Consider the following 21273-nt stretch of genomic DNA (forward strand, 5'->3'; position numbering starts at 1 on the left):
AATCCCAATCCCAACTTTATGTGACGTCACAACACCACCCACTATAACCACGCCCCCTCCAAAAGCCCCGCCTCCTTCCCGGTGGGGGCGGGGCACTGCCGCCTTCGCCCCGCCCCCAGCCGTGCCCTCCGCTCGTCCCCGCCCCCAGCCCTCCGATTCCACCAATAGCAATGCCGCGTCTCCCCGTGTCCCTCCCCCCGCCCCCCGGTTGAACCAATAGCAGGCCGCCGTGCCGCTGGCCCCGCCCCCGCGCCGGCGGGGCCGTGGGGCCGGCGGAGGTTTTCCTGCGCCGCCATCTTGGATCGGCGGAGCGGAGCGAGGAGGGGGCGGCCCGGGACCCCCGCCATGGCCGCCACCGCTGCCAGCGCGGGTGAGCCCGGCCGCGGCGGCACAAGCGGGGCTGGGGAGCGGACGGAAGGGCCAGGGGGAGCTCAGGGGGCGCAGAGGGGTCCTGAGGGGGGCTCTACGGGGTGAGGGCGGCCTGCGAGGACTCAAGGGCTCTCACGGGGCCTGGAAGGCTGAGGGCGGCCCTCAGGGGCGGCGGCTGTCATGTGGGGCTCTGAGAGGGACCCTGGAGGGGCTGGCAGGGGCGTGAGGAGGCTCCCGAAGGGCTGAGGGGGCTCTGGAGAGGGGGAAATGGCCCAGTGGGATGGGGGCACCCTGCAGGAGTGCGGGCTGGGTTGCCTGGATTTGGGGCCGGGGGTCGCTGGAGAACCGGAGGCACGAGGAGACCCTCGAGGTGGGGATGGCTGGATGTGGGGTCCCCGCGCGGGGTTTCCATCATCGCTCGTTTGGATTTGTTTTCCTTGACGGCTTTGGTTGGTTTCAACCCCCTCTATCAGCTGTGTTTCACTGAGGTTTTTCTTAGTTGCCAACAAAAACTGCTGCCCCGGTTTGGAGGTTTTTGCACAGATGTGGCTGGGAGCTCTGTGAAGGAGGGGAGGGCCTGGAGCACAATGTTCCCTCAGCTTCGGTTCCTCAGGTTGGTCCCCAGAGTCCCCAGCTCCCTCTGCACAGGAAGCTGGGAGCTGCTGATCCCAGAAAAAAAAAAAAAAAAAGTGATTTTATCAAATTTCTGGCCAAACTGCTCTGAAACGAGCTCGTGTCCAGATTGACCCAGCGTCTGTGAAGTCGTGATGGATTTACAACGTGGTGGCTGAGATCAGAATCTGAGCTTGTTTGTGTTTTTTGGGTTTGTTTTTTTTTTTTTTTTTTTATTTTTAATCTTAGCTTGTGGCTCTTCTTGTGGCTTGAGGGTCGTGAGACACGCTCAGGTTTATTCAGGAGTGGCACTGCTGAAGGATTCTGGGGTTCTGTTTTAACGTTTTTGGAAGGTTTTGTGGCTTTTAAAGGTGAAAAAAAAACCACACTGGGGACTCAGACAATGCAGTTTAGGAGGAAGGAAGATGCTCGTGGGTATCCAAGCAACTGTGGAAGTGGAGTCTTCAGGGTTCCGTGGTATTTTGCAAAACAAGAAAGTTTTAAATTCTGAAGGAAAAGAGAATTTTTAACATCTGTGTTTAGTATTTTTAATCGTGGGCAGAGTGACCAATATTCACTCAACCCTTTTACACAGAGGGAGAGAAATACACAAGCAGTAAACATGGAGATTATTAGGAGATTAAATTCTGAAGAATTCTCACAAATAATGTGGGTCCTCTTTTTTTTCCTTAAAAGTGTTAAAAAACAGATTTCAGGGCTCCAGTGAATGCTGGGTAATGCCTGAAAACTACCCAGAATGTCTTCATTTCGACCCCTTAGCAATGGAAGAAACATTCTTTTCCTAATTTCTATATTTCTTCATGGAGAAGTTTCCCATGGGGATGAAAGTGCTGAGCTGGCATTGCATGGGAAACTCAAACAAGCTGAAAACCTCTTGCTTACTTAAAAAAAAACAATTTAATGTACCCCAGACACGGAAATTGAGATGTTTTGTAAATAAAAAAAACATAAAAGCAGAAATATCTAAGCCTTGTAGTTGTTAGTGAAATGCAGAGTACTTCTAAGGCTGGTTTATCCACTCCCAAACCTGCTCCAAACATTTTGGGGAGCTCACAAATGGGTAAATTGAAAGCAAATCTTGTGAGATTTGATGTCCAAACGTGAGCCTGGCAATTAACCCCCTGCTGAAGCTTCTGCAGCAAAAGTCACCAGTTTGCTACAATAAAAATGCATATAGAAGCTGCAGCAGCCCCTCTCGTAAATCACAGCTGGGAATATTTGCAGTAATTTTATTCTGGAGCCTTTTTTCCCCCTGTTGGCATGCCAGTGGTTGCAGCAGAGCCTTTCCCAGGAGAGCTGGGCTGGGAGCCTGGAGCACTGGTGGGGGTTGGGATTTACGTTTGCTCTCTTCTGGCCTTAATTAGATCCAGCACATGGCGCAGGGGAGCAGGGATTGGTTCTGGGAAGGGCTGGGACACACACAGCCAGGATCTTGGGAACCCACCTGGCATTTCTGGGACTCTTGACTGGACACCTCTGGCAGCAGTGACTCCAGCAGCAGCCCCTTCCAGTGCCCTTTCTGGGAAGGAATTTTCCCTCCCACCCATCCTAAACCTGCCCTGGTACCGCTTGGGGCTGTTTCCTCTCATCCTGTTGTTCCCTGGGAGCAGAGCCTGGCTCCAGCCTCCTTCCAGGGAGTTTTACAGAGTGAACGCTCCACCGTGTGCTCCAGGAATTCTCCTCGGTGCCGTGGTGCTTGTGTTTGGAATGGGGAGAAGACAGAATCTTTGTGTTCATGTGCATTTCCCAGAAATCCCAAAGGGGGGAAAAAGGCAGAGCTCTTCCCGTGCCGTCTCCCTGCCCGTGCTGTCCCTGGTTTTGGGAGGCCCTGGCCACTCTGATGCTCCTACAGAGCAGTGCCAGGCCCTGGTGCCCAACCTCAGGGTCTGTCCAGGGCTTCCACCTGAGCCACGAGAGGGAAATGTTCCTCAGTGGGAAGCAGGTTCCTCATGGGATGCATGTTGGGCTCTTGGGAGATGTGGAAGGCTTGAGAAACAATTCCCTGAATTCCAATTCAGCAATTGTCTGTCCCCCTCAGCCCTGAGTGGAGAACAGCTCAGTGTCACTTCCTTCCCCTGCCCAGAGCGGAAATTCCTTCCCCTCAAGAAAGGGATTCTCCTCTGTGCTCCAGAACTTCATTTCTGTTCCCACCATGTTCAGATATGGCTGGGGAAAAGGAGAAACCCTCCCTTGTTCCCACTTGAAACTTCATTTTGTTAAACAAAATCCTTGGGTGTCACCTTGGGACTTCACTTGGGGCCATCCCCTCTGAGCCATCCCAAATTGAGCTGAAAGGAGACGGGGAAGGGTTTCCACCTCTGGTTTTTTGTTCTCCAGATGTATTTTGGAATTGCAGAGGATCCTGGTGTTTTGTTGCTGGTGTTGGATGGGCTGTGCTCACTCCTGCTGTTGTTTTTGGCTCCCTCAGCTGCCAAGCCTCGAGCTGGATGCTTATTCCATACTGTAGTCACCCCTGGGAAATACTATGGATCAGCAAGGAAAAAGCTTTCTCAGCAACGCCATCTGCTTGGAGGAAAACAAACCAGGCAGGCAGAGAGGCTGGGAATGTTAATGTGGTAAAATATGTTTAATTTTGGCAGAAATACCAGGAATTTGGGAGCGTGTTTGCTGTGAGGTCCAGGCACACCGCGGAGGTGATTGTACAGCTCCACTTTTAGCAGTAAATAAACCAATATGCAGCTCTGGAAGTGAAATTAAACTATTGTTGGACTGAAATCTGGCTTTGGGCAGTGGAGAAGAGCTTGGGAACCCCAGCTTAAAGCCCATTTTTTCCCTAATTCATTAATCCTGACCTCAGTTCTTCACTTTGTCCCCCAGTTGTGGCTGTTTCCTGCCCAGGCTGCTCTCGGTGCTGCTGAGGGCGGTTTGGGAAGCCCAACACTGGGGTTTTTGGGGGTGTCTGGGTAGCTTTGGGGTCCCTTTGCTTTGATAAAGCAGAAGTGGTTTGGGGGCTGCATCAGGCTCAGTTTGCAGTGGTTGTGGTGGAGATTTTTGGGCTGGAGCGACTGTTCTGGGGCAGTTTCGCAGCACATTTACAATCCCACAACCGTTAAAATACGCACAGAGCTGACTTATTTCAGCAAAACAAGAAAAAAAATTGTTTATAACGGATTTAAAAGCGCATTTTCTGATGCGGACCGGACTGTTTGAATGCAGAGCAACATTGGCTGGGCTCTGATGGTGATGCTGGGATGTAGATTCAGCATAAGCCACACTGAGCAAGCTCTGAACAACTGCACACCGTGTTAGCCGTGCTCCTGAAGAACCAGGATTAGGGGAAAATAGAGGAAAATGGAATGCTGGAATCACAGCCGGGTTTGGGGTGGAAGGAATCACCTGGGCCATGGCTCAGCCACCTCACACTTGTCCAGGCTGCTCCAAACACTTGTGAAAGAGCACAGGCAGGCCAGTACTGGTGCCCACTGGTCTGTACTGGTGAAGACCAGAATTGATCAGCTGAACAATGATGGGTTTTGAAGTGTTTTACGAGCGTTTGGGTTCATCCTTTGTCTCAGATTGGGCAATGAACCCTCTGCGAGCTGGTGTCATCAGGGAAACTCGCAGCGCTGCTCCTCCTTCATCCTGCAGCCTCAGCCCCTTCCCTGCTCCCACCAGGCTCCTCCTCTCTCCAAAAAAACAGCCCACATCTTTGAGTTTGGCAGCCTCAGCTCTTCCAGCTGAGGAAGCAGCGTGTGCTCCGCGCTGGAAACGGCCCCTCGGTGCAGCAGATGAAAGGACACAAACACACATTGCCCCAGATCCAGCCCCAGCAGATGCTGGCACACAACTGCTTCTACCAGGGAGTGTTCCACTGAACCAGAGGGGCTTGCAAGTAATACTGGTTGATTTCCTCGATTTTTCCCACTCCTGTTTAGAGATGGCATCCGATGTTTCCTCGCTGGGTGCAGCCGTTGGCTCCGGGAACTCCGGGTCGGGAGCCCAGGCTGGAGGAGCCGTTGCTCAGAGGCCCAGCAAGAGACGGCCCGGGTGAGTGAGTGTGTGAGTGAGTGAGTGCTGGGGCTGTGGGAAAAGGGCCTTTCTGAGGAAGTTTTGTTCTCCAGGAAGAGCTGTCAGCCTCGGGAGGGGCAGCTGGGGCTGCTTCTGAGACCTTTCCTGGTTCTTTCAGGTGGGCTCTGTCCAGTCCTTTCCCTTTGTGGTTGTGTCTTTGTGCCAGCTATGCCCCTTGAAGGGGGGGGTTAAGTGACATATTCAGAGGGGACTAAAAGCTTTGCACCTCACAGAAGGAGCAAATGCACACCAAGGATTGAGAGCAAGACGGGAGTTTGCTGCAAGACCTGGGGGAAGGGAGAATCTGGGTTTTGGGGCCTTACTCCAACCTTTGCAGCTGTGCTGTCCCTGGGAGGGGTGGGGGGAAGAAGCCACACTGTGCTGTGGGAGGCTTTTTGTTTGCTAAAAATGCCTTTGCAAATTCAAAGGCCGTTTGAATGGCCGTTCCCACATTTCTGGCACGAGAAATTGCCTCGTAATTTTCAAGCAAACTGAAATCTGTCTCTGCACCCCTCCCAGTCACTCAAACTCTTTCCTTCAGCCCCACTTGCTGGTGCTCCCACCCTGCTGCAGCTCCTCCCATGCTGCCTGCTCCTCTGCATCCACAGTTTCCCATCCCAAAAGGAAAGTAGAAAAGTCTTCTGTCCTTCCACATGAACTGGGGTTTTGGCCTTGTGGGAGCAAACACTGCACAAACTGAATTTTAACTCCAGGAAGATTTTACCCTCTGCTCTTTTGTTTTGTTTTAATTTTAAATGCACCCAGTCCAGGCTTTTGAGCTGGGAGTGCTCCATCTGTAGGCTGTTGATGGTCCCTGGTTTTCCTAGGAGATCCAGGCTTTTGGAACAGAAGGTTGGGTGTCAGTGCATGCTCCAAGTGGGTTTTCTTCCTTTGCAACTGTTTTTCCTTGCTCTGTTCCTGATAGACACCTAAAAGAAGCCCCTTTCCAAACTTCGTTGGTTGTTTCACATTAGGATCACTAAATTGCATTGGGATTACTTAATTTTTTTCTTTCAGGAATCATCTGCATCCATGGGGACAGACAGAAAAGTAATTTAAAGGAGAAACCACTTGGTTAACAGTTACCTTTTTTTCTGTTTTTCAGGCTCGACTTTGATGATGATGGAGAGGGGAACAGTAAATTCCTCAGGTGAGGGAGAACATTGCATCCACAAGTTTCTGTCCTGTGGTCTAGCTGTGTCTGTGTGTTTTCCCTGGAGCAAGATCTTTCTGCTCCTGTGGCTTTTCCTCTCTGGAAGCAGTGGGAATTGCTCCAGTTCTTCAAACTCTTCCCTTTCTCCCAGTCAGCAATATTCCTCCATCTCTGTGGCTTTTGTTACTGCCTCAGACATTAATTAATCCTCATCTGGTGTAAGGATGCTTCAGCTCCAGAGACATCCTTATTCCCAAGGAGTTGGCGAGGCTGCAGGGATCTCCTCGTGATCCATATGGAACACAGAAGAGTTGGAATATCTTGTGGCATTTATTTGTAGCCTCACTGCATGGTTTAGGGTTGAATAACTCCAGTGATACTGCAGTTAACTCCAATAATAACTCCAAATAACTCCAATTCCAGTGATACTGGAATTCCCTGCCTTCCCGTGCTTTAAGGATGGCCGTGGAATGGTTTGAGGATGATGAATGTAGAATTTACCAAGAGAAAAACCCTTGGATGGAGGTCCTGATTTGGGCTACCATCATCTTCCAAGTGCAGTTTGATCTGTTTCTTGGTATGGGATTGAATTTTGTGTGATCCCACCATCCTTGAGTGGGATGGGCTATGGAGAACCCCATGGAGGTGATGCCCATAGTTCACCCACAGTGTTTGGAGTGATCAGTGAATTATCCTGCACTGCCCAGCCACAGCCAAGTTTGTCTTTTTAACCCCAGGCTTTTTTAATTTTATTTTTTGTGTGTGGGGGAGTTATTAAACCTTGTTTTCTCAGTGTTTGTTTGGGAAAGAAGGAAGTGTAAACACTTTAACCTCTCCCCCTTCTCCTAGATGTGACGATGACCCGATGCCAAACGATAAAGAGAGATTTGCCAGGTAAGAATTTCATGATTTAAAAGTTTCTTGTGCCAAAAAACCTTAATATGAGAGGGATCCTGCAGCTCCCTTCTCACAGTCATCTCTCTTTGAAGGTGTTCCACACATACTCCTTGATGTTTTTTGGACCAGTTCATGGAGTGTGACGATGACATTCCTCTTTTTCACCGTTCCTTTCAGCTCTGGCCTCGGACTCTCATTCTTTTCTCCTGCTCAAGAAACTTGCAGAGATTCAAGTTTCCTGCTTAGTACAAGTTTTCCTTGAACAGAGTTTCCTGGCACACATTGTGATTCGTGTGTTTTGTGGGGAGTTGCACGGAAGCTCTACAAATTGGGAGTTTTCTGGAGATTGTAGGGAATACTTTGATCAGTTTGTGGTGTCTGCAAGTATCTCTGAGCGTTGGGACTGAGCCCATGGTATTTTCACAGCTGTTTGAAGCTCCATTCCCTTCTCTGGACACGTTCCAGCCCATCAATGTCCCACCTCCCAGCAGGGGCCCAAAACTGCCCCCTGGATTTGGGGCAGTCCTGCTGTTACCTGCCAAAGGGCTACAGGGAATTCCAAGCTAGGATTCTCCAGTTTTTTAAGTGGTTTGAGTCCTTCTGAAGTCAGGCAAATACCAGAATACTTCTAATATTAGAAATAAGCAAATTAGAACTAGGTCACAGCCTCAGAAAATGTTTTTAAACACATCAGGCACCAATTTAGTGTAGAATGTTGCAAACTAATGACTGTTTTATTTTATGGCATTGCTCCTCTGCAAAACAGACCTGTCCCTAGGCTGGGTTTCCTAGTCCATCTTTCCATCTTTTTTTTTTTCATTTCTTTCAACTTTTTTTCCATTTTTAGCTTAGCTGGCTAATTTTATTTTTAGGTCTGATGATGAGCAGAGTTCAGCGGATAAGGAGAGACTTGCCAGGTAGGAGAATGGAGATTTCAAGCATGGACAAGCAGAGTTTTTCCTTTCCTTAATGTTTCTCTAGGCATCCCTTCTCTTTTTTTTTTTTTTTTTTTTCCTCCTCCTCCCCTCATCTGCTGCAGAGGATTTAACAAACTCCTGGAAATGGCTGTGGAATTGGGATTAGGAGGGGAAAGGCATTGAGGAAAGGCACACCTCATCCTTGGAAGAACCTTTTTAGGGAATACGTGGAAGGATTTATTTACCAAAGGCCACAGGGTTGGGCTCCTGCTTCACCTGTAGCTTTGCTAACCTGTGCTAAATACAATTCCTCTTGTCCTGGGTCGAGGTGCCAAATTGTCCATCTGGGAAGGTTTTGTGTCCTGGGAATGCTGTTGGGGTCTCAGAACAGGCAGGAAAAGGTGTGTTAGCTCAGGTGTTTTCCTTCCAGGAAAGGTGGTGTCACTGGAAACAGGATTGAATTTTTCCCTGAGTTTCTATTAGTGATTCATGAGAGACTGTGCCTGAAAGCACCAGAACAGTCACCTGGAGTGCTGCACCAAGAATCCAGGAATGGGCCCTGCAGACACCTGTGCCCACGTGCAGGTGATTTGTCACCTGTGCACACCTGCAGCAGCCTTAACACCTGTGCCAGTTTTGGGCAGTTTTGTCTTTAAACCAAAACCTGCCCCCCAAAGTGCCTTTGCTGACATGTTTGAGGGGCTCAGGAAGGCACAGAGGTGTCCCCCAGGATGGACAATCCCAGTTCTCCCATCCTTTCCTCGTGGCAGAGTGACAGTGAAATGGCAAGTGAAATGTAAGTGTCTGGTGATTCCCCAGTAGCTTTTGTAGTTGAAGGATCTTTGTTTTTCACGCCTGAGCCTTGTGAGTTTAGAGAAGCTGCCTGACTCAAAGGTGAGGTCACTGAATGTCTGCACACACCTCGTGGTGATAAATGCTCCATTTTTGTATTTATCCTGTTTATTCACCTGCCTATCCTTGCTCCTTCCAACACTTCCATCTCATTTCACTTCCCACCATGTGCTTCCTTGCACATGATCCATCCTTCTGTACAGGAAACCTGGCTTTTAAGCCCTGTTTTGGAAAACCCACCTTAGGACCCCAGTTAAATGATGTATCCTGGATAAAAGAACCAAGTTCTGGTCTGTGGGACTGATGGGAACTGTGCCCTGTGAGCCAAAGGGGTGCCAAGAGCCTCCGTAGTTGGCAGCAATTGCCACAGTGGCCCTTTCGAGGTCGGTGCCACCCCCCCAGGTGTTGCCTGGTCCTGGTCTGCCCAGCTGGGTTGGCTTTGATGATCTGTGCAGAAATCAGGTGTAACCTGCTTGGAAGCTTTCCCTGCTGTGATGGTGAAAGGGCTCTTGGTGTCACTGGGAAGTGGCTTCCCAAAGCACTGCAAGGTGAGACCCAGCTAATTCAGGTCACTCAGAATCCTGGGGTGCCTGGGGCTGGAAGGAGCCTTAGAGCTCACCCAGTTGCCCACCTCCCACTAGCCCAGGTTGCCCAGAAGAGCAGGTGCCCAAGTTTTAGCTGCAGACCCGGTGGGTCTGATGGTGCAGGTGATCTCATCCACCCTCGGATGGACGGTGTTGAGGTCACCTGCAGTGAGGTGACCCCGCTTTGGGAGCAACTCCTTTGGCTTCCTGCACTGTTGTGTGGTGGATGGGGGAGGTTAGCCCAGTCCTCGCTGTCCCCAGGTTCCAGGGAGCCGCTGTGACTTCGAGGAAGGTCCAGGTGTAGCCTCTCCTCCTTGCCCCTGTCTCCACATTCCCTGTGCACGCCCAGCATGTGAGGCTTGACTCCTAATCCTGACGGCCCCGATGCATCTCTGTGTGTCACACCCGTGCAAGCGCTGACGTGGGGACACGGCCGAGCCTCCCACTCTCGGTAACTTCACCTTCCTCCTTTTCTCCTCCTCGACCCCTGGCAGGGAGAACCACAGCGAGATCGAGCGCAGGAGGAGGAACAAGATGACCGCCTACATCACGGAGCTGTCAGACATGGTGCCCACGTGCAGTGCCCTGGCCCGCAAGCCGGACAAGCTGACCATCCTGCGCATGGCCGTGTCCCACATGAAGTCCCTGCGTGGTACTGGCAACACCTCCACGGATGGCACCTACAAACCCTCCTTTCTCACCGACCAGGTCTCTGCCCGTATAAAAAACCCCTCTTCCTCTTTTTCTTAAGCCCCCTTAAGGTCCTGGAAGGTCACAGTGAGGTCTCCCTGAAGCCTTCTGATCTCGGCCTGATGCTGCTTTGTGGGAATTACAGCAGAGGGGAAAATTAAACGATGGGTGGGGGGGAAAGTCCAAACCCAGGGTGTGTTTTGGCTGTGGAGTTGAGAGGTGTCTGTGTGTCTGCAGGAACTCAAACACCTGATCCTGGAGGCAGCCGATGGCTTCCTGTTCATCGTGTCCTGCGAGACGGGGCGCGTGGTCTACGTGTCGGACTCGGTGACGCCGGTGCTGAACCAGCCGCAGTCTGAGTGGTTCGGCAGCACCTTGTACGAGCAGGTGCACCCCGACGACGTGGGCAAGCTGCGGGAGCAGCTCTCCACCTCCGAGAACGCCCTCACAGGTACAGCAGCCCGGGCTGGGACGCCAGGGGCTGGCAGGTGGGAGAGCCTGCGGAGGACTTGGATTAAACCCTTCCCTTTGTAGAGGGAACCAAGCCCTGGTGCCTTTCTACCAAGGATGCTGCAGCCCCCCCCGAGAATGCATCTAAAGGTACCACCAGTGACACTCGTGTCCTGCCAGTTCCCAGTACGTTACCTGGTGCCACACCTGTCTTGGCGGAAGGACTCCCAGTGCAGCAGCATCTCCTTTTTCTTGCTGTTTTTTAGGTCGTATCCTCGATTTGAAGACGGGGACTGTGAAGAAGGAAGGGCAGCAGTCCATGAGGATGTGCATGGGCTCCCGGAGATCTTTCATCTGCCGAATGAGGTAGGAAGGAATTCCTGGGAAAATCTCTGAGCCTAAAGCCAAGTTTGCTCCCTAAAGCTGGCCTTTCCATGCTTTCATTTCAGCTTTTTTTGGGGCTCGTTTTGATATAGACATGATAGAAAATGGCTGAGCTTTCCTTACAGTCAAGTTCTTGAGATGTTTGTTTGCCCTGTTGTTGTAGAAGATCCAGATAAAGTAACAATTATTTTCAGCCCCGAGTGTGAGTGTTACCTCCCTCGAGTTCTGCAGAATGAGGGCTTTGTGTGATGGAAATACTTATTCAAGACATCCAGATTATTCCCATGTTAATGAGGAAAGATCAAATCCTTTCTAACCCTGGTGCAGGTGTGGCAACAGCTCTGTGGATCCAGTCGCTGTCAATCGTCTCAGCTTCATGAGGAATCGCTGCAGGTGAATGACACATAAATAGCATCTATACATACAACATATAAATAACACAGCTAAACACCTTGCCTCACCTTCCCCCACTGCAGCACAACCTCTTTCTCTCTCCCAAGGAATGGTTTAGGTGCAGCCAAGGATGGAGAACCCCATTACGTCGTCGTGCACTGCACGGGCTACATCAAAGCCTGGCCCCCAGCAGGTAACGACTCACCTTGTGTTCAGGTGGGCTGGGTTTAAGAGCACGTGGTCTAATGTTGCCACTCCAGGAGCTGAATGTGCCAGGAAGTGCTTTGCAAACGTGTCTATGACTTCTATTTTAAGATTGACTTAATTTTTGCAGGCGAAGCAGCAGAGTGTCTCTTTCTGTAGAGGATGAAAATAATTTTGAGCTGTCTGATGTGCAGCTTTTGCTGAAATTCAGAGATTTTCATTCCTTCTGGTGAAAAAAGGGAGGGGAGAGCACCTTAATTTACAAAATCCCTTCATGGGGAAGAGTATTGAGTTACGGACCAGGGCAGAGAGATGTCTTGAAGTCCATTCCTCTGAAATCTCTCCTGTACTAACCTTGCTGGAATTTTTGGCCCTTCCCTCCCAGGTGTTTCTCTGCCTGACGATGACCCCGACGCTGGCCAGGGCAGCAAGTTCTGCCTCGTGGCCATTGGCAGGCTCCAGGTGAGTGCCCTGTTCCCCTTTTCCAGCATTGCCGTGTCCCGGTAGTCCCCAGATTTAAACGGTTCTGTCTGAAAACATTCCCTGATGGCCACAAATCCCAGTGCAGGGCTGGCAGCTGAGGGCCAGCGAGGGTTGGTGACTCTCCCTGTGTTCCTGGCAGGTGACCAGCTCCCCCAACTGCACGGACATGAACAATGTCTGCCAGCCGACAGAATTCATCTCCCGACACAACACCGAAGGAATTTTCACCTTCATCGACCACCGGTGCGTGGCCACCGTGGGTTACCAGCCCCAGGTGAGGATCTTTAGGAGCTTTCCAAGAAAAAAAAGCGCTCTTTAAACTTACTTTTCCTTCTGCATCATGGCTCTGCTTGTCCAACAGGGCTGATAAACCATGCCCGGGGCTTAACCCAGACATGTGTTTCTTCTCCACTGGTTGCTTTTCCATGTGTTTTTCCAAGTCCTTTGATCATGGGAAGGCTGGGTGTCTCTGGATTATGTCAAATGTCAATTAAAGCCATTTTTGCCTCAAATTGAGTTAAAGATCAAACATTAATCAACAGCTGTTGTGCTTTTCTTTTAAAAAAACAGCACACCAGCTCTTGTGCTTGGGTTGTGTAACAGGGATTTGGGGGGAAGGAGCAGGAACTACCTGTCCAAAGACAGATTAATTATGGAATCTGCCTGCCAGATGAACTGACTCAATCTCTCACAATTCCTTGAAAAATAGGAACTTTTGGGGAAAGACATTGTGGATTTCTGCCATCCAGAAGACCAGCAGCTTTTACGGGACAGTTTTCAACAGGTAAAAGCATCACAGCTGCCCTTTGCATGCAGGGTGGAATTCAGATTGGAGCTCATTCCGAGAGTGGAATGTCTTGGTGCTTGCAAAGCAACAAAACTGACTGGAAAACCAAGAAGAAAAACAAAGCTTAGCTAATTCTCCTGTGCAAACAGTTGCAGATTTAGTCATATCATTAAATGCAAAATGAAACAGAAGCATCTGATGTCTTAACTCCTGAATCCAGTCTTAACTCCAGCTCTGGCTGCTGGTCCAGTTGGCTTTTAGGGCCAGGGATGTGGCTCCCAAGTTGCCTGCTTGACTTGGCTGAAACCCTGGTTCATCTCTAGGGCCCAGCCCAGTGCTGCAGAACCCGCAGTGGAGGTGGTTTTCTTGCCCTGTTGTCGTTACTGTTATTTCTGAGGGCCTTGGACTGGTGGCAGGGCAGGTAAGGCTGCCCCTGTGGTTTCATGACTCCAAAAACCAGCTGCTCATATCCATTGCTCCAAACCGTTGGAATGGGAAGCGACAGCATGTGTTTCATTTCTTGGAGGCTTTTCCATACATCTCACCAGTGCAAAGAGATAAGAGAAGTGAAGCCTAAAAGGGGATTTTAGATTCCCCTCCTGTATCCTTTAGGAATCAAGTTATCCCAAGGGAATAGTGCCATTTAGTTTGGGAAGACTGAGATGTGGTGGTCCAGGTTTGAGGCAAAGGGCCATCGCAGGGGTCTGGGCGGGGGGAACTCGTGCTCAGGCTCTTCCCCACCTTTGATCAGGTGCTACTGATGTAACTCCTTTTTTTTTTTTAGGTGGTGAAGTTAAAAGGCCAGGTCCTGTCAGTCATGTTCCGCTTCCGATCCAAAAACCGGGAATGGCTGTGGATGAGAACCAGCTCGTTCACCTTCCAGAACCCCTACTCGGATGAGATCGAGTACATCATCTGCACCAACACCAACGTCAAGTGAGTACCTGGAGAAGGGCTCTCGGTCCAGAATAACCCAGAACTGGGCACCTCAGCCTCTCCCATCAATTTCCACAACCCTGGGGAAGTTCCTAAGTCCCTCTAGCTCCCATTCTCTGCTGGGCTGTGCCAGGCACTGGAGGGCTACAAAGTGCAGGAGTTGTAATGCCTTTGGCTGCCCTGTTTTGTGGCTTAACAAGCTGCCAAAATTCAGCTCCTGCAGTGCCTGAAATTAGTGAAATCTGCCTTAGAATGCTCTTGGATTCCTGTGACACCCCAGGGGATCCCATCTTTGGGAATGGTCAGAGCTGCTCTCTCTTTCCTTGAGGGAGCTCCACACCCATTGCGAGGACCAAGAAGTTGTGCCCGTTTGTGATCTAGAGCTGCAGGCTTGGCAAGGGCAGCTCCAGCAGACAAACAGAAGGCTGCATTGCCTGGGAAAAGGAAATCTGGGATTTTTTTTGCCATGAGGCAAAGTAGCACTGCTTCCCTGCAGAGCTGAAATCTGCTGCAAGCCTGATTTCCTGCCCCGTGTCAGAGCTCTCTCTTTGAACTTCTTCGTTCCACACACAGCCATTCCCACATCCAGAACCCAAAAATCCCTGCAGAAGTTCAGAGCAGAGCAGCAGTGTCTGTGTGGTTGTGTTTGAGGTGTGCAGGGACTGAGTATGGAGCAGGGAGGCACAACCCCCACACCTGGAGCATCCTTTTCCATGGCACCACCTTTCAAGGAAACCAGGTGGAAACTCACTCAAAAACCCCTTTGCTCAAACGGGGTTTTTGTATCTTGTTCCAGACAGCCACGCCCTGCTACACACAGGACCCAGCTTTGCTACCAGCTGGGGCTTTAAAAATCCTCTTTTTTCTGTGTTTGCTTTGAAGGAACTCGAGCCAGGAGTCCCGGCCTGCCTTGGCAAACTCCATGCCAAGGCCTCAGCTGGGGCAGAGCATCAGCCTTCCCCTGGACATGGGCACGGCCCCACTGCCCTCAAGGTCAGGAGGAGCTCGGCTCCTTTTCCCATTTCTGCCTTCCCCTCACACACCCTTCATTCCCAAATTCCCCTCTCTGCAGCCAGGAGCTCCAGGCTGACAAATCCCTGGTGTAACCACCCAGAGCTGTTCCCTTGGGAATTATCTTTAGCAGCCTGTGTTCCCCTGTTACAGACACTTTCTATTTTAGGCAGCAGCAGCCACCCCAGGCAGAGCTGGAAGTGGGCCCAGGAAGGGAGAGCTTGGCTGGATATGAGCACTCACAGGTGAGTCCAGAGGGATTTGGGCACTCCCTGTTCATTGTCCTGCACTGTTTAAGTCACCCTTTTGCTGGGGGTTTAAAGGTGGTGGCACCAGGCTGAGGTGAGGTTTGAGGTGAAGGTGTTTTTACCTTGGGTGTGGCTCAATTCCAGTATTTATCATGTGGAATCATGGAATAATTTGGGTTGGAAGGAGCCTTAAAGCCCATCCACTCCCACCAGACCAGGTTGCTCCAAGCCCTTTCCAACCTGGCCTTGGACACTTCCAGGGATGCTACTGGGCATCCCTGCTATCCCAAAAAAACACATCAGAATCCTGGCAGCGGCCGGGCCCTCAGCTGCTTCCTGTGCTCACCTCCTCTGTGCCGAGGTGTGAGCAGCCCCAGGAGGTGGGAGCAGCTCCAGGGGGTGTGAGCAGCCCCAGGAGGTGTGAGCAGCCCCAGGAGGTGTGAGCAGCCCCAGGAGGTGTGAGCAGCCCCAGGAGGTTTGAGCAGCTCCGCCGTGTCCCCCCCAGGTGCCCGTCCAGCCCGTGAGCGCTGCCGGCCCCGAGCACAGCAAGCCCCTGGAGAAGGCTGAGAGCCTGTTCAGCCAGGAGCGGGACCCACGCTTCGGGGAGATCTTCCCTGGCATCAGCACAGGTGGGTCAGCAGCACGGGTCAGCTCCTCCTGCCTGCCCTGGTCACATCCTTCCTGCTTCTCCCTGCTCCCAGTCTGCAGTAGATGCTGTGACCCCAGACAGCCTCTGTGCGAGTTCAGTAGGAAATGGAGAAGAAATCAAGTGAAACAGATTTTAACAAAATCGTCTGGAGTCTGTGTCTGGAGAAGGAACAAAGGAGTCTTCCTTCACACAGACACATCTCTTCCAACTGCTTCTGCCCCTGTTCCTGAGATGTCCCAGCCCAAAAATGACTTGTGCTCTCTCCACAGATGAGAGCAAAGCCATCCCTGCCAGCACCATGCCAGCCAACCCACCCCTCTTCGCCCAGGGAAACACCTTCACTGCTGCACGGCCCGCTGAGAACTTCAGGTGAGGCTTTACCTGTCCAGCTCCTTGCCCATTCCCTCTCTTTCCTCTGCTGTGCCTTGGACATGCCCAGGATCTGAGTTCCCACAACCCAGCAGCTCCTCTCAGTTGTTTCCCAGTATAGAATCATGGAATCCTGTGGGTTGGGAAGGCCCTCTAGGATCATCAAGTCAGACTGTTAACCCATGTTTACCAGTAACCCCTGTCCCCAGGTGCCACCTCCACACGTTCTTGGGACACTCCAGGGATGACCACTCCACCCTTCCCAGATGGGCAGTTACCCCGATTGTTGGGCTCATTTCCCTCCACCAATGACTTGAGCAGAAGGGTTTGGTGCCTCTTCCTCCTCTGAGTGCTGTCCATGGCCTCAGACACCTCTTGTGTTCCAGGAGCAGCAGCATGGTCCCTCCAGTGAACATCATCCAGCAGCAGCCCTCGCCCGCCGGCCGGATCTTATCCCAGATTTCCCGCCACTCCACCCCAGCTCAGGTCAGCGGGACCACCTGGGCTCCAGGGACACGGCCGGTGTTCACACCCCAGGTAGCACAGCCCGAACCCTCAGGTGCAGGCCCCGGCTCCCCGCTGCCTTCCAGACCCTGCTCTCCGTGGGGAACCATCCTGCTTCCGCTCTCTGGCGCTGCGTGTCCGTGTGCTTCCTCCTTCGGGGCTAATCCGGCAACTCCTCCCTGAGCTGAGGGTCGGGGTGAAGCCGTGCCTCCTCTTCCTCTCCTGTGTTTTTCCTCTCTTAACAGCAAGTGGCATCCCAGACAGTGAAGACTCGACCACCTTCCTTCAGCATGGGGACATTCCAGGGCACGCCGTCCTCCTTCAGCTCCATGACAGCGCCGGGATCGACGGCTTCTCCCACCACGGCGCCGTACCCAGCCCTGGCCAGCCGCAGCACAGGCTTCAGTGAGTGGGGTTCGGGGGGCAAAACACCCCTGGGAGCATCCAGCTGTGGTGGGATGTGCTCTCCATCATTTTTTGTGGATTTTGGGAGTGCCTAAATGTGGGGAGTAGAGTTGAATCTGTGCTTTGACTGGATCACCTTCAATCATCCTGCAACCACAGATTGGACTCTGTGGTTCTTGTGGATCCCTTCCAGCTTGGGATAATTGGGGTCATCCCAGCAGATGAATTTTGAACCATTTTAAGGCTGACTGGGAGGAAACAAACCCCTCTGGGAGTCTCTTTGTTCTACCCCATGGCGAACACCTGAATTCCTGTGGCAGGAATTCCTGGAGGGCGACCCTGCTGTCACAGCAGCAGCACCACAGAAAACTCTGCCCTTCCCAGTCCCACGAGAGCATTGGAGAAGCCCCATTCCCAAAGGAGGGATGGTTCACTGCCTGTGTTCTCTGTCCAGCAGCCGCAGAGGCAGCGCAGACCCCGGCCCCGTTCCAGCCCCGCGCCGCCGACGCCGTGGGAATGTGGCCACAGTGGCAAGGACAGCACCACGGCCCAGGATCTGGGGAGCAGCACGTGCAGCAGCCCCAGCCCAGCCAGCCTGAGGTCTTCCCAGTAAGATGGGGCTTTTTAACCTCCCAGTCTGGTGGGATCCACTGGTCTTGAAGCACCCAGAGCTTGTCCCTCTGGTTCAAATCAGCTGGGGAGGTCCCAAACTCCTGGATAACCTGATGGAGCTGGAAGTGGAGAGGGCAGGACTGGCTTTGTGTCTTGGTCTGTTGCAGGATCAGTGGGAAATTCCAGTTGGATTAACCCTTCTAGTTCTAATTAATCTTTTAAAAAAGCTACGGTCCAATGAAATTAAATTAATTCCTGAGAATTCATAATCATCTCACCCCAGGTTTCAATGAAATTGAATTAATTTCTGAGAATTCATGATCATCTCACCCCAGGTTTCAATGAAATTGAATTAATTTCTGAGAATTCATAATCATCTCACCCCAGCTTTCCCAGCAGTTGGTGATTATAGCTTAAATTTGCTGCTCTCCTTACATTTGCCTCGGACACAGACCCTGTGTTCCTTGGGAAAGGGACCAGTTTGGTTGACAGTATCTATTCCAGCAAACCCGTGATTAAATTGCCCACATGATCACGGAGCCATGGAATTGTTGAGGTTGGAAAAGCCTCTGAGAATGGAGTCCAGCTGTTCCCCCTAATTTCCAATCTAAACCTCCCTGGCACACCTCGATATTCCAGTCGGGATCCTAACTCTCCCCTTGTATCCTCACAGGACATGCTGACCATGTTGGGGGACCAAGGGCCCAACTACAACAACGAAGAATTCCCAGAGTTGAATATATTCCCTTCTTTTTCCGAATAAAACAAGCCTTAGGGGAAGCAACATAAAGCTCTCTACAATATCCACATGCAAAGGAAAACAGCAGAGTCTTTTTCTCAAGGAACTGTCTAAACACTTCCCACCTTCTGGAAGCAGAGCTCCAAGGAGGGATGGCCGTGGAGGAGGAGGTGGTTTGGACACCTCCTCCATGTGGGATTGTTCTGGAAGCTTCAGGACTTGAGTGCCACGAGGCTGAAGGCCCCGTGTTCCCAGAGCCGCTCCCAAGTGGATTTTTTTGGGGGAGGGATTCCTGTCTGCATCACAGACAGCCCTTCCCAACTTTTAAGGTGGCTTTGACTGTTTTTATTTCATTCTCCGCCGTGACTTTTTCTTTAAAACACAAAACTATTGGAATTTTTAAACACTGGAAGGAACTCTTCCAAGTGTTATCCCTGTAAACACAATCCTGGAGGATGCTTGAGTAAGAATCCGTGTCCTAAGCCAGTGTTTTCCTCCTTTTTGGAGGAATTTTGGCTGTTCCTGGAGGGTTGTTACAGCGTCTCCAGTCCAGGGTGCTCCGTGTGGAGATTCCTGTGTTTGTTTGGAATCTTCTCTCTCCTGTGAACTGTGCAATGAAATCAGTGTGACCCGTGACCCCCCCGTTACCCCGGGATAATTAACAAGCCATAAAAATATTACCCCATGTAGCTTTCTTCTGGATGAATCAATTTTCCAGCTGATGGTTTCTGTGCTGCCACAAATTGATGTTTCAAGAGGTCTTTTGGGATAAAACCTGCTCCAGGCTGTCCATGGAATTTTATCACATGTAGATGAGTTCCTTGTCCTCGTTTTGGAGCTGGATGTAGGAGAATCCATGGATTTGATCAGGGAATTGCTGAGGAACTGTGTATTTTCACTACATTTGCTCACTCACCGTCTCCTTAAAGAAGAATTCCTGCCATGGGATGATCCTGTTGCCAAATGACAAAGAGGAGAGCTGGAAAAGTAGGGAACAGAATGAAATTTTTTATATATATATATATATATATCTATATATATAAATTTTTAATTTTTAAACATTGACTTGGAATCTTCTGGCTTTTTCCATGAAAAAAAAAAAACAACTTGTGGCCAACCCTGCTGTCCTCAGGGGCTGGAAGAACCATTTGATTCCCTCTTGCTTCAATTCCAACAGGAAAACGAATTGCAGAGTTGGACTTGGAAGGAAATTTGGCACAACGGCAGCTGGGGAAGAATCCCAAGTGTTCCTGGAAGCCTGGTTTTGTTTTGAATGGAATGTGGGTGTTCCCCCCTTTTCCCTGCATGCTGGGGGGGGGCTCTGGGACCCCCAGGCTGGTTGTGAGTGTTCTCTCTGCTGGTTGAGGGCAGGAATGAGGGGACACTCCTCCTTTCCAAGAGCTGATTCCAGGGCTGTCATTCCTGACTAAAATCCGCGTAGGTAGCTTTGAAATCTTTGTGTCACCAGCCTAGAGAGATTCCTCTTGTAAGTGGAGCAGGAAGCTTTATTTTCCCCTCTCCTTTTCCCTCTGGAAAATTAAGACTTGAAGGTTTTGTTTTAGTTGTTTGTTTTTTTGGGTCTTTTTAAAAATTGTATTCCAAAGTTCTCTGTGGGTAAGTGGGAGCAGCCCATTTGCAGACATCCTGTGATCCACCCCGCCCCATTATCCAGGGAGTGTTCCCAGCAGTAACCTCCTCCCCAGCATCCCATCACATCCTGGGCCCTTCAGTTCTGAAAGGAGGAGGAAAATTCCCATTTCCCTGAGCCCTTGCAGGTCCCGTGGCTGTACCCCCCCCCTCCAAATTTTCCAGATCCTGGGAGAAGGAAACCAGCTGGAGCAGCCAAATCTGTTGGGAAGGAGGATGAGGAGCAGCTGACAGGATTGCCAGGGGCTGCTGCCTGGGGGACAGGGACAGGGGACAGGCTGGGCCCTTCTCCCCCTCTTTGGGAGCTCCAGTGTTTGTCCTGGGGGGAATTTTATCCTACACTCCCTGGGGGGGCAGGAGCTGAGCCCCCCTCGGGTGTGTCCCAGCCCCAGGTACCTCGGCCCAGTGGAGTCTGGGCAGCAGAGATGTTCCAACAAGAGATTTTCCCTTTTCCCAGCCTTTGTCTCATTTCTGCCTCTTTCTGTCCTCGTCTGGGAGGAATGTCCCTAAATCCCCATCCCTGCCCCGTTCTGGCTCTCAAGCTCCCGTTCCCTCCCTGTTTTGTCCCCCAGATCCCCTTCCCCCCAGTTTGGCCCCCATTCCCCCCCCACATAAGCCTCCTCCTCCCTTTTGCCCCAAGCCCCCCGATTTGTCCCCATTTCCCCCCGATTTGTCCCCATTTCCCCCCCACTGTTCCCGGTCACTCACTGCCACGTCAGGGCCTCGTGCTCCAGGCGATGATTCTGCCCTGGAGCCCCGGGGTGACTCAGCCCCCCTGTCCCCACAGCGGTTCAGGTCACATGGAGGGTGGCCCCTCTCTTGGGGACCCCCGTGGGGTAGGGGTGACAAGGACGCACCCCCACCTTGGTGCTGCTCCGTCCCCCCCCTCTCCCCTCCCGGTCCCTGGCGTGGTCCGTCCTTGTTCCCGTGGCTGGAGGGTGACCGTGATGATGATGTCGCTGTCCCCAGTGTGACACGTCCGGGATGGCTCTGGAGCCGCGTGACCAGGTGACAGTCACTGCAGAAAGCACCGTCCGGCCCCACCTCCCCCGGCCAGGGACCCCCAAACTGTACGGGGGACAGAAGTGGGGTCCTGTTCTCCGTTCCTGCTGTCACAGGATGTCCCCGTGTCCGGCTGCTCCTGAAGGAAGTGGGTGTTCAGCTCCATCCGATTCGGCCACGGGGAGGACCTGGGGACAAGGTGGGTGTTCCCCAGGGCAGCAGAATGTCCCCAGGGTGGGATGCCAGGACAAGAGGGTGTCCCTGGGGCCAGGATCCTTGGGACAGGAGGGTGTCCCCAGGGCAGAATGCTGGGACAGGAGAACATC

General features: G+C 51.7%; 1 protein-coding gene across 8 annotated transcripts; it reads left to right on the forward strand.

Moving 5' to 3' along the window:
* The first annotated feature begins 215 nt into the window (after positions 1 to 215).
* ARNT (aryl hydrocarbon receptor nuclear translocator) lies at positions 216 to 19859 on the forward strand. Of its 8 annotated transcripts, none has more exons than XM_068174930.1 (23): positions 216 to 370; positions 4899 to 5010; positions 6137 to 6181; positions 7034 to 7078; positions 7954 to 7998; positions 9929 to 10142; positions 10362 to 10575; positions 10659 to 10724; positions 10841 to 10940; positions 11286 to 11351; positions 11459 to 11544; positions 11941 to 12017; positions 12178 to 12312; positions 12748 to 12822; positions 13610 to 13761; positions 14644 to 14754; positions 14942 to 15017; positions 15526 to 15649; positions 15939 to 16038; positions 16425 to 16575; positions 16788 to 16947; positions 17402 to 17556; positions 18233 to 19859. In XM_068174930.1, the coding sequence occupies exons 1-23, from the start codon at positions 346 to 348 to the stop codon at positions 18320 to 18322; spliced, it is 2424 nt and encodes an 807-aa protein (XP_068031031.1). In that variant the 5' UTR covers positions 216 to 345; the 3' UTR covers positions 18323 to 19859. The 8 variants fall into 8 exon arrangements, with proteins under 8 accessions (XP_068031031.1, XP_068031032.1, XP_068031034.1 ...); XM_068174931.1 differs by having other exon boundaries at positions 17405 to 17556; XM_068174933.1 differs by having other exon boundaries at positions 16425 to 16524.
* Positions 19860 to 21273: the final 1414 nt, after the last annotated feature.

The sequence above is a fragment of the Anomalospiza imberbis genome, chromosome 29 (genome assembly GCF_031753505.1).
Source record: "Anomalospiza imberbis isolate Cuckoo-Finch-1a 21T00152 chromosome 29, ASM3175350v1, whole genome shotgun sequence".
NCBI lineage: Eukaryota > Metazoa > Chordata > Aves > Passeriformes > Viduidae > Anomalospiza > Anomalospiza imberbis.

Bases quoted from the DNA above. Each gene is read 5' to 3' on its own strand.
- ARNT (XM_068174930.1), top strand. From the start codon at position 346: ATGGCCGCCACCGCTGCCAGCGCGG. The intron at 11,545-11,940 runs GTAACGACTCAC...CTTCCCTCCCAG, and splicing joins CAAAGCCTGGCCCCCAGCAG to GTGTTTCTCTGCCTGACGAT. The intron at 17,557-18,232 runs GTAAGATGGGGC...GTATCCTCACAG, and splicing joins GCCAGCCTGAGGTCTTCCCA to GACATGCTGACCATGTTGGG.